The 15,975-nt window shown below is 59.3% G+C and overlaps 1 protein-coding gene across 1 annotated transcript in view; it reads right to left on the reverse strand.

Annotated features, from left to right (window-relative positions):
- The window catches only part of CMIP (c-Maf inducing protein), a 201,373-nt gene that overhangs the window by 72,802 nt on the left and 112,596 nt on the right, over nucleotides 1–15,975 (reverse strand). Inside the window, 1 exon segment of the mRNA XM_079119248.1 lies at nucleotides 5,233–5,358. Within this exon segment, the coding sequence (XP_078975374.1) occupies nucleotides 5,233–5,358 (126 nt within the window).

The following is a 15,975-nucleotide window of genomic DNA, read 5'->3' on the forward strand; positions in this document are numbered from 1 at the left end:
TCAAAGGTACAGAAAATGAGGCCCAAGGAGGTCTTCCTGCTGCTAGGGTCGCACAGCTAGCTACACAGCCATGGCAGTGCACAGCAAATCTGGGCTGGAGCTCAGAGTGCCTGACCCCAGCCTGCTGCCCTGTGCCCATCCCTGGACCTGGTGAGCAACGTGCCCAGCTCCTCTGTGCCCCAGAGCCTGAGCTGGGACTCTGACAGCATCATTTCCCCTTGCAACCACCCTCTGATGAAGGGAGGAAGGACCTGCCACCCTGTTCCGGGCACTAAGAGGCCCCACCTAAACAACAGGGTGGGCCGGGACTTCCTTCCAGAAGAGGGGGCAGCAGCTGATGGAGCCAGAGGCTGCAACGAGGGTGGCCGGAAGCTTCTCCTCCCGGGGACTTGTCTGGTTTTGAAGGACAGTTGCTGGCCCAGGGCAGCATCTCTAAGAGGCTTCTAGCACAGGGAAAGCTGCCCAGCTGAGCGTCAGCCCAGGGTGAGGTTTTAGCAAAGTTCCCATGCTCCTCTGCTGGCAGCTGGGCCAGGACAACCCAGACCCCAGGAATGCTGAGACTGGGGGTCACTCAGAGGAGGAGCCACTGGAACACAGGCAGGAGCCCCTGGCCCGCCCAGTGCTACTCAAGGTGCCCTCTGACAGTTCCTAGTGATAAATCTTTCCAACCCGAAGGGCCCGATTCCAGGCAAATTCTGCCTAATTTCCTCTTAAAAAGTTGCCAAGTTCTCACTCATTGTTGCATTGTCTACAGAGGTGAGAAAAACAGCCCAGGGAGCACCGGGGTACTGTTCCCAGTCCCCTTCCCTGGCCAACTCTTGGGGAAAAACAGCCTGTGCATGCAGACCGGAAAGGGCTTTCTCTCCCGGCTTCCAGTAAGAAAGGAACCCACCCTGTCCCCTGCCCTGCTGCCAGTGTTTGGGGTAAACAGTTGCCTGGCTCCTGTGGGCTTTCCGGAACAATGACGAGCACAGCCAGGTCTCCGAGACACCCAGTGGGTGGTGACGTGGTCAGGGAGGAGGGTCTCCTCACTCTCGTGTCACCGGGAATCTTGCTGAGGCTGCACCAGGCTCTCTAATCCTCACCCATGTGTTCAAACCCAGCTGCAAGGCACAGTTCCCTGAAGACATGTTGCCTTGTCACTCCTCAACTCCTGACCCCCAACCCTGGGCCAGCAGGGAGCTTGAGCCAGCAGGGACACTTCCACCACACATCCCTGTGCTCAGGTAGCTGGCCTCCCACAATGCTGCGCGGGCAGAAGGGCGCTGGGGAGCAGATAAACAGGTGTGTTCTGCACCCGGGGGGTCCAATGATGTGGCATTAGGGAGCCCGTGCTGGAATCACAAAGCACCCACAATTGCAGCAAAGGGACGGTTTGGGAGGCTGGGGGCCCCTGTCTGACAACCTTAGCATCTGGGGCTGGAGAGGAGGGGCCTGTGCCTGACCCCCCACCCCCCCCATCCATCAGGTCGGCTCCCACAGGCTGGTGTGGGGCACCCATTCAAATGTGGGAGCTTTGAAAGGAGGTGCCAGGGAGGCGGGAGGAAAGAGGGGAGAGAGAGATGCAGAGCACCCAGGAGGGAGGCGCCAGGGAACAAGACACTGCAGGAGCAGCAGAGTGAGAGATGGCAAGCGGGAAAGGAGGAGGAGAGAAGGGGATAGGGAGGGACAGGGAGCGGGAGGGAGGAGGGGTGCTAGGGGCCAGGAAACGTCAGGCACAGATGCAGAGAACCTGAGAGACGGCCACCAACCCGGAGCACCTCGGCGGTGACTCAGGCTTAGGGAAGCACTACAGCTCGGGAGGCCATTTCCATGGGAGGGGCCTGGCCGAATGAAAGGCTTCAGGCCAGCAGCACCCACAGAACTTTCTGGGACAGGAGAAATGCTTCTCGCGCCTCTTCTGAGACAGTGGAAATGTTCGACCCGGGGTTGAGCCCAGGGTGCGCTATCACTGAGTTCCAACCCCAGCCCTTTTCATTTTTTATTTTGAGACAGGGTCTTGCTAAGTTGCTGAAGCTGGCTTGGAACTTGTGATTCTCTTGCCTCTGCCTCTGGAGCAGCTGGGATCACAGGCATGGGCCATGGTGCCCAGCCAGAAATGCTCCACATCTGCACTGGCTAACATAGTGACCGCTGGCTACCTGTAACTACTTGGCATGCAAAATGTGGCTGATGAACCGAACGTGCATTTCTAAGTGAATGGAATAAATTAATTCAAACACAAATGACCCAGGGAAGCCCTGGCTGGGGTGCCAGGCAGCAGCTAGGGGCATTCTGGCTCCTCTGCCACCTGCAGCACTCAAGCCCTTCGAATGCGCCGTGACCCATCAGCCCACCTGGAACAGATACGATCTGGGACCTGAGGTCGCTCCCAGTGACGCCCTGGCTCTGGGTCCTGACACAGCCAACCGTAAACGAGTCAAGGCAAAGAAAAGATCCTGCCGTCTGCCACAACAGCAAGTAGACCCCATTGGCAGTGGAGAAGGCCCCACTCAGCACCCCCGGGCACCACCCTGGAGGGCCAGAGGCCACTCGGGCGTCCCCGTAACCACAGAGCTCCCCGGCTGGAGCCCACTCCAGGAGGACTTGGATCCATTTTTGGAATGAGGCAGCCACACAGCAGCCATGAATCACAGAGAGGCAGCAGGGAGGAGGGCGAGGACAGAAGCCAGGTAGAAGCCGCCCGGGGCCACCTTCCCGGCCTGATGGAAATGGCAGCAAGGGAGACCGAAGGGTGGGGCAGGCACCCACCTGGGCTCCCCTGGGGACAGAAGAAGGGCACAGCTGCTCCCCACCTCGCTCCGTCCCGCTCCAGATCCCGCTCCAGATCCGGGAGCTGCGTTCCCTCCTGTGCCCCCTCTTCTCCTCCTCCAGTCTGGCTGTGCCGTCAGTCCGCTGGAGCCCGGGCAGCGGTGAGGGATGCTGGGGCAGCCGGAGGCGGCTGCTGCCCGTCCACTCGGCGGCTCTGCGGGGGGAGCTGAGGCGGAGCACCCCCACTGCGGCGAGTCATCACGGCGGCCGCAGCCACAGCCGGGTTAAAGGGACACTCCAGCACTAGCCAGACGCGTTCCCTCCCAGCCTAACTGCTCCTCTGTCCCCAGGGGGATGACGCTCTGCACTTCCTCAGGGGTAGGGCCAGCCCTTCCAGTCTCAGAAGCAAGAGACCCTCCTGCACTGGAGAAGGGATTCCAGGCCTCCCTCCATCTCTGTCACTCACACATCCAGCCCCTCTGCCCTGTAACCACACTCACATCCCTCCTGTCCCTTCTATCCCTGAAGAGCTTTCGATGGCTCCCTACTGCTTTCAGAATGTAGCCTGAGGCTTCTCCTTTAGCTAACAAGGGCGGCAAGATCCTGATGCCCCCTCCTCTAGGGCTGGCAAGTACCTGCCCCCCAGGTTCATGCTTAGCCCCTCTGTCCTCTCCGCCCAGAGGTGTGGCCCCCACCCCACCATGCTGGCACACTCCTATTCATCCCTCTACACCCAGCTTCAGGCAGCATCCCTGGGGAGGTTGCTCTGGCACCTCTAGACCGAATGAGTCACTGTCCTCTGGGCTCCCAGTCCCCTGGGACTTGCCTCCTCTTGGGTTCTTACTTCAGTAATCATCTGTTTATGTCTCTGCCTCCCACGAGGCTAAGTGAGCTCTGCAAGGGGGGCCTTCATCCACACAGGAGAGCTGCTCAAGACCGTGAAGGTGGCAGAGGACCCAGGTGGGTGTCCTAGGTGTCTCTCCCTCGGGTATGACTACCCTCAGGTCTCCTGCCCCAAAGGGGCTGCACTGCCCACCCCCTGCCAGGATCCTGCTGTAGCCATCAAACTGGCGAGAAGGAGTGAAAGAGGAGGCAGGGGCCAGTGGGAGCAGGGACTCTGGGAGGGTTGCGCTCATCTCCACAATGGAGACAGGAGAGGAACTGAGGACAGAAGGGAGGTCTGCTGGCCAGAGGGCCCCAAGGAGAAGACAGACTGAGGCATGGTGGAGTTTGGTCCTCCAAGAGCCAACAGTGAAGACCAGGACTTTTCTACAAGCATCCAGCTGTTCTACTCGGCCAATGCACTTGGCATTCTTCAGAGACAAACAGGGTGACTCTTGGCCCTGATGCGGCGACCCAATCTAGTGGCCACATCTGAAGAAGGTTTTAGGGAGCCACTTTTAGGGCCAAGAGAAAGTATCCCCAGGGAGTCTGGGTGAGAAAGGAAACGTTCCTTAGGAGAGGCCAGGGTTGCTCCCCTTCCCTAGCAAGAGGGTAACCCACCTCTGGCTGAGCGTCTGACTGGGTTCCTAGGAACTGGTGGCTCTCTGGCCTGACTATAGCACCCAAGCATGCTGGATGGCCACTGGCTTTGCTGCCCCTTCTTTCAAGTGTACCCACCGCCTCCACGTGGTCCTGGGGAGCTATCAATCAGAATACATGCTGCCTGTGGCCAAGGGTGGGCAGGGCAGTGTGCTCCCAAGGGGCAAAGGGATCACATCAGAGCCAATGAGCACCTTTTCTGAAATTTTACACAAATGCTAGGAAGAAAGGGAGCTCTCAGTTTTGTAAGGATTATAAGAACGTGGCTTTGGACCACCAGAAGCTCACCCTTCCTACCAAGAGTGAGATTCTGCCTTGAGATAAAGCCAACACCTAGAAGCCGAGCAGAGACAGACAGGATGCTGAACGTTAATAGCATCATCTGAACCTTGGGTCCAGTTATGCCTGAAGTCCTCTCTTGGACTTCCCAGTTAGTTTAATGGTTATAGCACAGCATTCTCTTTTCGCCTTACTAGTCTGAATAATGCCTGTGTCATTTCTAACTGAAAGTCTGGATTAGAACATACAGAATGCACATCTTTTTCCTGAGAAGGGAAACCACACTTCTATCAGTCTCAAAGATTAACCAACATGAAGTACAAACCCCCAGGTCAAAGTAAAGCAAAAGGCAGCACCTGCTGTCATGAGCTTTCCATAGCCTGCACAGCTGGCCATGGCCTCAGTTTCCTCACCGGCAAAGCAGAAACTGTAAAACTCATTTCTCAGGTTTGGGGAACTAAGGAGCAACGTGAAGCTCCCAGACGGTAGCAGGCATACACCAGGAGCTCAATCCACGCATGTCCCTCCCCATTTCCTCCAGCGAGCCCTAGTGTGTACCTAAACCCCCTTCCCTCCAGGTCACCGGATGCCTCCCTCCAGGGGAATGAGGTGGTGCCAGGCTGGGCAAGAAGAAACTGCCGGCTCATGTGTTTACCCTACCTGCAGCAGCACGGTCCCCCCGGGGACTGTGAGCTGTAAACAGTACTTCGGGGCATTCTCCCAGGACAGCAGCTGAACGTCCTCGATGGCGCTGTAGGACACTGAGTTTTCCATGTACCCAGTTGGCTGCAGCAGGAAGACAAAAAGAGAAGACACGTGGGTTACAAGGAGGCCTGGCCCCGGCCTGGAGAGGCTCCCGATAACTCCCACTCGGGACAGTACCGGGGGCTGGCGCAAAAATCCTCTGCTCCTGGCTGGGGTGCCTGCAGAGGGGAGGGTCGTGGACAAAATCCACCCTGCGTTCAGAGGAGGGCAAGGGCTGAGGATGGCTCCCCAGCATGCACGAGCCCCCCAGGGCCCAGTTGGAATCCCAGCATCTCTCACCAGCACCAGGTCATGTTCACCCCTCCCAACAGCAGCAACAGCTTCCCTGAGTGCATTCTGCACTCAGGTCCCAAGATGGCAGCCATATCCCCATGCCCCTGCTCGACACTGCCCAAGGGCTCCCTGCAGCCTGGTGTGGAGTCCATACCCCGCCCCACCCTGGTCTGCTGACGGCCTCCAGCTCAACCTGCACCTCGTCCCCAAGGCCCTGGTCCGCTCTGGTGTCTCCTCTCTCCTTCGCAACTCTGGGGGAGCCTGCACCCTCCAGACACCCCGCCATCGTCCCCTGCCCTGCACCCTCTCCCTGGCGCTCCCCACGCCCTGCTCGGTGTGCGACCAGCTTGCAGCCTGCATCTGGCTGGGCTCAGGGCTGTCCCGGCCCTGCTCTTCCCCAGTGCCTGGCCCAGGGTGAGGTCCATGGTGCGCTGAGACAGAAAGGGAAGGGCTGTTGGGCATGAGGCTGGGAGGAGAAGGAGGTCCGTAGAACCTTCCCGCCCTCTGCAGAGGCCTGCCGTCAGAGAGACTGGGCCCCGGTGCCAGGGCACACACTGGCCACCAGGTTCTGGCAGTGTCCCTGCCACTCTGGCCCTGGGATGCCAGGAGAGTCAGAGGCCAGTACACGGGATAAGAATCCCCAGCTAATGCCTCCAGGCTCTTGCGTGGGCCACATGCACCTCACCCGACCCTCACAGGACCTCAGGAGCAGGACCCAGAGCCATCCCAGCACATGAAAGTAGAAGCTGAGGCACAGGTGGCCTGTGACTTGCTGAGGGCCACCCGACTAGGAGTGAGTGGCACGGCCATGGCTGAACTCAGCCCTGACTCCAGAGCCCACGCCGCCCGCGTGCACTTCTGCAAGGGGCAGTGCGATTTTGAGCCAGGGCCCTCCGAGCCGCTCCACCATGGAGACGGCCCGCTGGCTTCCCTTCTCCATCTGCCTGCCTGTTGAGGTGGTGGTGCCAGGCTCACGCTGCCTCGCGCCCCCAGTGTGACTGCTCAGCAGGCTTGGGAAGGCAGAGCCACTGTCCAGTGAAGTCTTTCCCTCCATTCCTCCCTCGCTCGTTTACTGATCCATAGGTATTGACTGAGTTCTGTCACATCCTAGGGGCTATGCTGGATGCGGAGGGTCAGCCGGGAGTAAGACAGGAGCCCAGCGGGGCAAAGAGATAACAAACAAAATACCAAATAAATAAACAATTGAGGAGTGGCAGACGCAGCACAAAGAATCCAAATAGGGGGTGGCCGAGAGCCAAGCTCAGCAGTGAAGACAGTGCCTCAGAGCAGTGGCCAATACAAAGGCCCAGGGGTGGGAAGAGCCGGGGAGACCCATGGGGGAGGCAGGCCACGCCCAGAGTCCAGCGGTGGGTGGGGTGGGGTGCTACATCCAGGGACGCAGTGCCTCAGGCAGGGAGGAACCAGGCTGCTTGGACCCTGCGGGAGCAGGAGAGGCAGCAAGTTCACCTGTCCTCCCAGCCCTCAGCAAGGCACCACCAGGAGGGCTACTGGGTCCTGACCAAGAAGCCTCTTAGCAGCACATCCTCAGTCCACGCAGGGGTACTGTCCCACTGCCCCAGCACGCTGCTCTCCTGCACACAGGCCCCATCCTGGGCCACTCGCCTTCCTGACCCTGCCTGGAGCAGTCCCGGTGTGTCCCTGCTGTGGTAAGCACCCAGGAGCAGGCGGGCCCAGCTCTGCCCCACTTGCCCAGGCGGGCTGACACTTAGCAGAGGAAGGAGCACCTTGCTGAGGTAAGCAAGGCTCCAGTGCCGGTCTCCTGTCCTCACAACACAGCACACCTGGAAGACGCCTCCTCTGCCGTTGTTTCTAAAGGTCAAATGAATGCCCTTCCTCAGGAAGCAGCAGCAGCCCATGGCCACCCCTCAGAGGTCTGGTCGGCCCCCAAGCCCTCAATGCGCACAGAGACGGGGGCAGGGAGCCCAAGCTGTGCCACAAGTGCATCTGGAAGGTCACTGGGTCACCCACACCCACGTGAAGACACCCACGTGAAGCCCAAATCCCCACATCAGGCTCGGCATGACCAGGGGCCAGGGGAACACGCAGCCTCAGTCCTTTCAGGTCACCCTTGGATTTCTATTCCACACCGCCTCTGGGAGTCCTGAGAGGCAGTGCGGCCCGACCCCAGCTCCTGGAGGTGAACCGGGCTACCACAGCTCATGCCACTGGCTGGGAGCAAGTGACCTGCCCTGCAGTCCACTTCTTTCTCATGACCCTGCCTGGGCTGTCAGAAAGCAGCCTGGATCAGGATTGTAAGCAGGCTTTCTGGGGCAAGGCCGGGTGTAAATAAATACACGCTGTTTTAAAAAAGCAGATTTACTGCCTTCCCATTGTTTTTTAGCAGCATTTGGCCAAAAGCAGAGTCTTTAGAACAAATGAACCTATGTTTGAGCCACCAACTGTGTGTCCTAAGCAAGTTAGTGCATCTCTCTGAGCCTGGTTCCTCCATAAGGTAAGAACTGACTCCACAGACACAATCATGGGAGCACTGAAGGAGATCTAACTGGCCAAGGGCCCAGCCTGCATCTGGAACACTCTGGAAAGCTCAACAAGATGAACTGGGGTTGTCCTCCCCAGACCCGAGTCTGACCACGAGAAAAACATCAGGAAACCTCAACTCAGGGATGCTCCTCAGAACACCTGTGCTGGCCTCACCGGAAACAAGGAAACCTCGGCAGCTGCCCTGCCCAGAGGTTCAGGAGGACACGGCTACCGAAGGTCTCGTGGGACCTAGGACAGAAAAAGGACATTAGGTGCAAAGGAAGGGAAGGCGACACAGTGGACGTGGATGTGGCGGGGTGCCCCTGCTGGCCCCCACGTACTCCCACCAGCACCAGCGACTGCTCCTCCTCACCCTCTGCCTTCCGTCTAAACTGTCCTCCGATGAAATGCTCTCCAAGAGACGCTCACTGCTGCCGTGCTTCACCACCATCGGGGCAGGCGACAGCACAGGCCAGGGCAAAGGCCCCTGGACGCGGCTGTTCTCTAGCCTCGGGTGGCCACGGTGCCTGCCACTATCCTGACACCTTCGCACTGTGGGGACAACCAGAGGGTCACTGTCAAGGCCTGGGGACCCGGGCATGCTGACGGGGCCATGGCACATGAGGGGCACAGGAGGTTTCTGCCGGGCAGGAGCCAGAGCTGCGGGGAAGCTGCAAACCAGCCCCAGGGCGCAGCGAGGAGACGAGCCACAGAGAGGCGCCACCCTGGGGCCTGCGAAGCTGTGGGTCGGGCTCAGGTCAGCGGCAGCCACAGTGGGGGTGGGCAGGGCAGGCCGAGCTCGCCAGGGAGGGACCTCCCCCAGGGCCTGCCCAGCGCCCGGGTCTGCACACAGAGAGTGAGCATCACCATTCGTACAAGACAACTCGACCAGACTAAACAGGGCAGGGGTGGACTCCCAGGGCACAGGCCAAGCGGTGGACAGGAGCACTCTCCTGGAGGCCACCTGAGGGCCGCCTGCCGGCGTTCACGGAGCCCCAGCGAGAGGCACAGCGACTGTGACACCTCCCCTCGATGTCAGGTGGCAGACGTCACACACCCACAGCAGCGGCCTCCAGGACCCTCGTTCGGTGCCATGTCCCCTCCCTGCTTCGCCCTCCCTGGACAGCGCAGCTCCGCTTCACGCTGCTCTGGACAACCCCATGGCGAACATCCTTGCAGAGCGTGTTTTTCTACCCTATATTTAGGATTATTTCCTTAGGCCAGATTCCCAGAAATGGAATTACAGGGACAAAGGGTAAGAGCGTGTTTCACGCTGCTGCCAAACTGCCCTCATTAGGGAGACGTTTAGAGCCCCGGGAGCCCTGGCAAGCACCGAGGGCCTGCGTCCCTGGCCACCAGCTCTGCCGGGTGCTGTCAGAGGCACCGTCTCGCCAGGTGGATTTGAGGCAAATGCTCAGTAGCCCTGCACCCAAACTGGGCTGTCCCATGTGGGTGCTGGAGACACAGATGCCCACCAGCCAGGGTCCTGGCTCTTGGGGAAATCGCCTTCCCCCAGGAGCTGAGCCAGGTCAGTAAGCTGGGCCTCTGACCCTCTGTTCTAGGGACTGAAATGGACTAATTTAGGGGTCTTGTGTTTGCTGGACCAAGAAAAGAACACCCCCTCAGCCTGTCTCTGGGGTGAGCAGGCCCATAAATCGTCAACGCCGAGATCCGAACTAGAGGGGGCACCAGCAGGAGGGACGTCACGAGGCCCCCGCGCACCCTCAGGCCTTCACAGCTGACATTCCCAACTGGGCACCTCCTGGGACTCCCCAGCCAGTTGGCATAGGCAGGAATGGGGTGACCATCCCCCTCAGTCCTCCCCAGCCCGACGCTGGCACCAGGCCCCAACCTTGGACGCCTCCTGCCCTTCCTGAAGAAGCTCCCTCTCGCCCAAACCTGCCTGCCGGTTTCCATGGGGATCTCTCTAAAAGCGAACATGAATCACGGCGTGTGCAGCCCTGACTCAGGCTCAGGCTCAGGCTCAGCAGCGTGAGGGTGGGGAGGGGCAGGGCTCCCCCAGAAGGGGAGTCGGTCTGCAAAGCCCCCCACACGCTCCCCTGAGGCTGGGAGCAGGGCCAGTAGGGAAGCGGGATGAAAACAGCAGGTTGTTTGTCAGAGGGTATTTATGGCCCTGGAGCCTGCTGGGAGGGCCAAGGCAGGGTTGAGCCCTCTCCAGGGCAGCGTTGCCTGAGTCATGGTGCATGAGACCCACGCTGCTCCGTGGGTTCCCTGTGGCACCATCCGCTGGCACAGGAAGCATTTGCTCAGGCCCACCCACAAACCAGCCCATCTGACACCTGTCACGTCAGACAGCGGGGAGTCCCCAGTCCAGCCTAGAGGAGCCGAAGACGAAGGTGCCGCCGCATCCTGCTGCTGGCTGAGGCACCACGAGGGGCTGGGGAGCAGGGTCTGCAGTCCTTTTGGCCCGAGCTGGCCGAGACCCACCTAACAGCTGAACCACTCGCCCCTCGGAAGCCAGCAGGTGTGCGGCGCTTGGCACGTTCACTGCACCATCACCCCACGGAGTTCTGAGGCGCTGTTGTCTCCTCAAAGGGACCCCCACCGTGAACTGGTACTGCTGCTACCCTCCCACCCTCCGTCTCCTGAGCGAAACATGAGCCAGGGGTCCTAGCTCTGGCTGCCCTTGATGGCCCGCTCGCCGTGGCCACCCCATACTTCCCCCTTCCTCTGCAGATGGACGCTCGGGCTGCCTCTACCATGTGCTGCTGTGACGAGCCTGCCGCACCCTCTCCAACGGACCAGGGGACACTGAGCCGCACACGCCGCCCTGACAAGCCCCGCCACAAGACGCACCAGGCAGTGACCCCAGGTCCAGCTCCTCTGAAAGCCCCACGCGAGCCACCTCACTCTACTTCACAGCAAGGCTGGCATTTGTCCATGTGCTGTACGAAAAGGGACTGAGGACTGAGAGGTGGTGGCAGGTCACAGATACGCATTCAACCTCACGACTCCCAAGGCAGGTGATCGGCCCAGTCCCTCTGACCAGAGGCAAGCTGCAGTCACGTGCCCGTGTGCACACACATCCGCAGGCACGCATGCAGAAAGGGACTGGGCCGGCATGGCGGGGTCTCACGCTACTGTCTTCCTGCTGCCACCCCGCCCGTGGGTCCCCACGACACCGCAAGCTCAACTTGGCCTAGAGGGCAGAAACCCCCAGAGGCTCAATTGGAAAAAGCCTGTCAAAATGTTGATGTTCTCGTCCGTCCCCACAAAGGGAACCGGGCAGCAAATGGGGTGGCGGGGGACAGTCGGTTGCTGGGTGGGCCGTCTGGGCCCTAGTCCCAGGACACGTCTCCCCAGATGCCCTTCACAGGCCCCTCCCCTCGTTCCTGTGGGCCGGAGGCACTGAGTGTCATCGCCCTCCCCTGGTGGCCCCAGGGCTGGGTTAGCACTGCTCCCGTCACTGTGGGCGCCCTGGACTGGACAGCTGCTTGTGGCCACACTCGATGGCCCGGGAGTTGACGGCATTGCATCTGTTCCGCATAGTTTCCCAGTGATCCTCCAGACGCCAGGCGGCCCCTTCCCACGCTGCCACTGTGCGTCCCTAGGCGCCCCCGAAAGGCTGCTGCTCTTCCGTGGTAACCTGTGGCGCCAGAGAACCGGGGTGCTAGAGCCGTGCGTACAGTGAAAGGAGAGAGGCGTCGGGCGAGGAAGCCTCCGGCACAGCACACCCTCCCGTCTTTTCCTTGGAGACCCAAGTTCTTCAGTGCTGCCAAGTGTGACTTTCTGTGGCGACAGGGACGCTCTGAATCTACGCTGCCCACCACAGTGGTGCCCATGGGCTCCTGGGCACTCAAAGAGTGACGAATACACCTGAGGGACTGGCCTGTGAGCTTTTCTTGATGACCATTCATTTAAATTCAAGTGGCCTCCCTGGTCAGCTGAGCTGCAAAGAACACTCCACATTTACCTGGTGGGGGTCAGTTTCTAAAATACCTTCATTAACCAGCACACGTTCCCCTCACAACCGCCTGAGGCCATACTACTGCTCTCAGTGCTACCACTACACAAACGAGAAACTCAAGTTCAGCATGAACAGGAAATAGTCATGTCTTGATCCTCCAGGATGCTCCCCAGACAGGGGCTGTCCCTCAGGACTGGAGTCATGCAGTCACTCAACAAGGGGAGGCCTCCTATGTGCAGCCCCAGGCTGGGGTAGAGCAGAGACAGAGACAAGTCCCAGTCCCACAGTCCCGTCACTGAGGAGAGACTGAAGACCGTGAAGGTGGTGGACGCGTGGGCAGAAACCCCATCTTCGGGGCATGGCGATCTTCATTCATGCCCCTGGGTACTCGAGAGCTGAGAGACCATCAGGGCTCTGGAAGGGGCCAGGATGGAGCGACAGACCCACCCCGCGACCCAGCTCCTCAGTGTTGCCTACCCCGCCCCCGTGCCAGGACCTTCACCAGCCCCCGACACCTGCACAGTCCTTCCCACCTTCACCTGGATCCCAGATCGCACCACCCGATCCACCACCCCCGTGACAGACCAGAAATGGAGAGTCCAAGCAGGTGTACGGCTTGACCAGACTCTCTCTTGGGAGAGAGCTGGAGTCCAGGACTTTGTGGCCTGGGCTTTGTATGCACAGCCAAGTGAGTTAAAATCAGGGTGCCCACCAGAATGTGAGACTACCACAGCCCTCCAGCAGGCTGGCTCGAATAGAGAAGACACACAAAGGCAAAAGGGCCGGCTCCGATACAGAGCAACGGGAATGCTCCGTGATCCAGGCGGCGTTAGACCACTAGGAATATTCAACGGCCACACCCCAGAGAGCCACTGGCGCAGTGGTCCCGGAGACCTTCATGCAAATGCTCCCAGGTCTGTGCAGCCCCAGACTGGAACACCCAGATGTCCATCAACAGGAGGGCAGCTGGTGGACGAGGCGTCCTCAGAGTGAGTGATGGAGCACTCTGCCCCACACAGGCAGCGCGCACCAAGCTAATGTCGAGCAAAAACAGCCGCTGGAGGCAGAAGGGCCCAGCCACACACTTCCACACACACAAAGTCAGCAATGGGCAGACCTAAGGCTATGCTGGCAGGTCAGTGTGTGGTTATGGAATGTCATGTCAGATACTCAGCCCTACACCTGGGAAACCGGAGAAGTCAGTGACCCACCCTACTGTTCACCCTGGGACCTTCGGGGCCGAGCAGTACTCTCAGTCTTGATTCTGGCTGGTGGCGGCTCAGGGTGTTCGCTTTGTTAAAACACGTCAGGCAGCCCGCCATGCTTGCACCCTTCTGTGCATGTTGTGTTTCAATAGAGTTTTTTAACAAATCAACAGGTGAGCGGACACACAAAACATGGCCTACCAGTAGAACGCAGTATCACTCAGCCTCCAGGAGGGCCAAGCAGACACGCTACAACGTAAAGGAACCTGAACGCCAAAGGCCGCAGGCTGTCTGGCTGCGTTTATGTGAAAGGTCTGGAACTGGCCACTCCAGAGACACCGACCAGACTGCCGGCTGCCAGGGCAGGGGGGTGGGGAGGTGGGGAATGATTGCTAATGGGTGTGGGTCCTTCGGGGGGAGACAAATGTCTTCTAAATTAGGTGGTGGAGATGGCTGCACAACAGGAATGTAGAGACCACCAGACACACACCTTGAAATGGAGACTCTTGCGGTGTGTGAATTACATTTCAACTAAGAAAAAGCAAGTGTGCCCTCCTGCGGCTGTGTGGAGAGAAGTGGGGCAACCCACGTGCTGTGCTCAGAGAACCCAGTAACAGGCAACTATGCAACACTGTGACCCCATCGCCCCAAAAAGGTGCCATGTAGCCTGGCAGAAGGAACACGGGCCAGAGACACATGACCAACAGCAAGCAAGACACATCAGCTCCCAAGGGCCTGGAGTCAGACCTGAAGGACACCATTGGCCACAGCGGTGCCCTCACAGGCAGGCCCGCTTCCTCCCCGTCTCAGCCAAGCCCCCCACAGCCCTCTCCTCCTCGGAGACCTGAGAAGGGTTAGCTGGAGGCCAAGGGATTGCTGGGAGGACTGGACAACAGGTGAGGCCTCCTCCCTGCTGCCCAGAGCTCAGGAGAGTGGGCTTGCTGCCGGGCTGCAAGGGCAGGGCCGCTCTGGGGCTCCGTGGAGACGGTCAAGAGGCACAGAGGGGACTCATTAATCATGAGGCCAGCTGTGGCAGAGGCCCCCTTTTATGGCCAAATGGCTCAAGAAGTTTAATAATAGAGCAAAGGACTGATATTTCCACATTTCAGACCCTTGTAACTACAATCATCTTTGCAGGCATGTGAAGAACAGAAATCTGGTCCCCAGGGTATGGCACTGAGCATCTTTGCCACCGGGCACCTTTGCCTTTGGAGCAGTTGACACAGTGGCTCAAAGATGATCCGAAGTCAGCACCTCCCCAGCCACTGAGTTCACAGGTATTCCTAAGGACGACCACAGCCAGGCTAGATTGGTCCTACTCCAAATGCTGGACTGAGCTGATCTGCTGCAGGCACCACCTGGCCAGTCCCACCCAAGGACCCAGAGAGAGTCCCGCGAGGGCTCCCTCCTTCAGGGCCTCGAAGTAAGGGGCCTGGTCATGGCTGATCAGTGGAAAGGCCACATAAAGGCCAGGACTGGCAGCTGGGAGGCCATATCCTTAGGCACCGAACTACATCCCTGCCACTCTGCCAGACACAGGCCACGGAGCTCTGGGATGGGAGGGGTCTCACATGGGGGCGGGCACAAAGGGAAGAGGAGCATGGTGAGTGCCTTAGGGAGAAGCGCTGGGGGCTTGGGCAAAAAGGGGAGGGAGGGACACTGCAGAATGCGGAGTCAGGCTTCTCAGAGGTGACCTTTGAGGGGATCTCACAGGGGACTGCTGGGCATTCCCAGTCAAAGGAAAGGGACACTGCAAGCCCCCAGCCTGGGAATGCGACGTTGTTAGGTGACACGAGGTACAAGGAGGCCCAGAAAGGGACCCAAGAAGGGACAGCCCTGTACTGCCCAACCTTCTTAAATTTTGGAACTGTCTCTTTTATTCTCTATTCCTTCCCTTTGGAAAAACACCCAATGTCTAAATAGTGAAGTGCATAAAGCATCAAAGTACACACACCCCGCGTGTGCAGTGGTGTCTTCTCACATGCACACCTTGTGCAGCCGCCACCCAGGGTGAGTCTGGAGCAGCCCCTTTGCCGCAGGAGGCCCCTGTACCCCTCCGGGCCAACCTGCCCAGGGCCACTGGCAGCTCTGGCCTCTGTCTCTGGGTCAGCCTCACATGTTCCTGAACTTCTCACAAGTGGAGTGACACAGCAGATTCCCGACAGCTGGTCCTGTGGGCGTCTCCGCACCCCACGCACCTGCAGCTCTTCTCTCGTACCACTGGCCGGTGTTCCCAGGCCACGTCGTGTGGTCTGTTTACGGACACGACATGGTTGCTATTTCCTGTGTGGGGTTGCTGTGAACATTCTTGTACGTACTTTAGGGGGAACAAAAGTGCTCTTTTGGGTAAAAACCCGGGAGCAGAATTCCTGGTAAAATGCCTGTCCCCCCCGAGCCCAATGAGCACACAGTCACTGGGAATCCTAGGGAGGTTCATTAAAATGAGTGCCACAGCAGGGGCCACCCCTGCACAGAGAGGATGAGATTGCTGAGCTCTGGGGACAGAACCAGGCTGGCAATGGAGGCTGCACCCTTCACGGAGGGGACTTCTGAGGCCTGCAGCAGAATTGGCCCTGTTCTCAAAACCGGACTCAGAGCCCCAGAGGAAGTGGTGGTGCACATGAACCTCTTGGTGGACTTCAGACACATGCTCGTGTGGCAGAAGGGTTGTGGCTCCCTCCTCACCACAGCAAGGACAGCGAATGCCCAAGTGATGGGAGCTCAGAGCCC

Source organism: Sciurus vulgaris (genome assembly GCF_902686455.1).
Source record: "Sciurus vulgaris genome assembly, chromosome: 17".
NCBI lineage: Eukaryota > Metazoa > Chordata > Mammalia > Rodentia > Sciuridae > Sciurus > Sciurus vulgaris.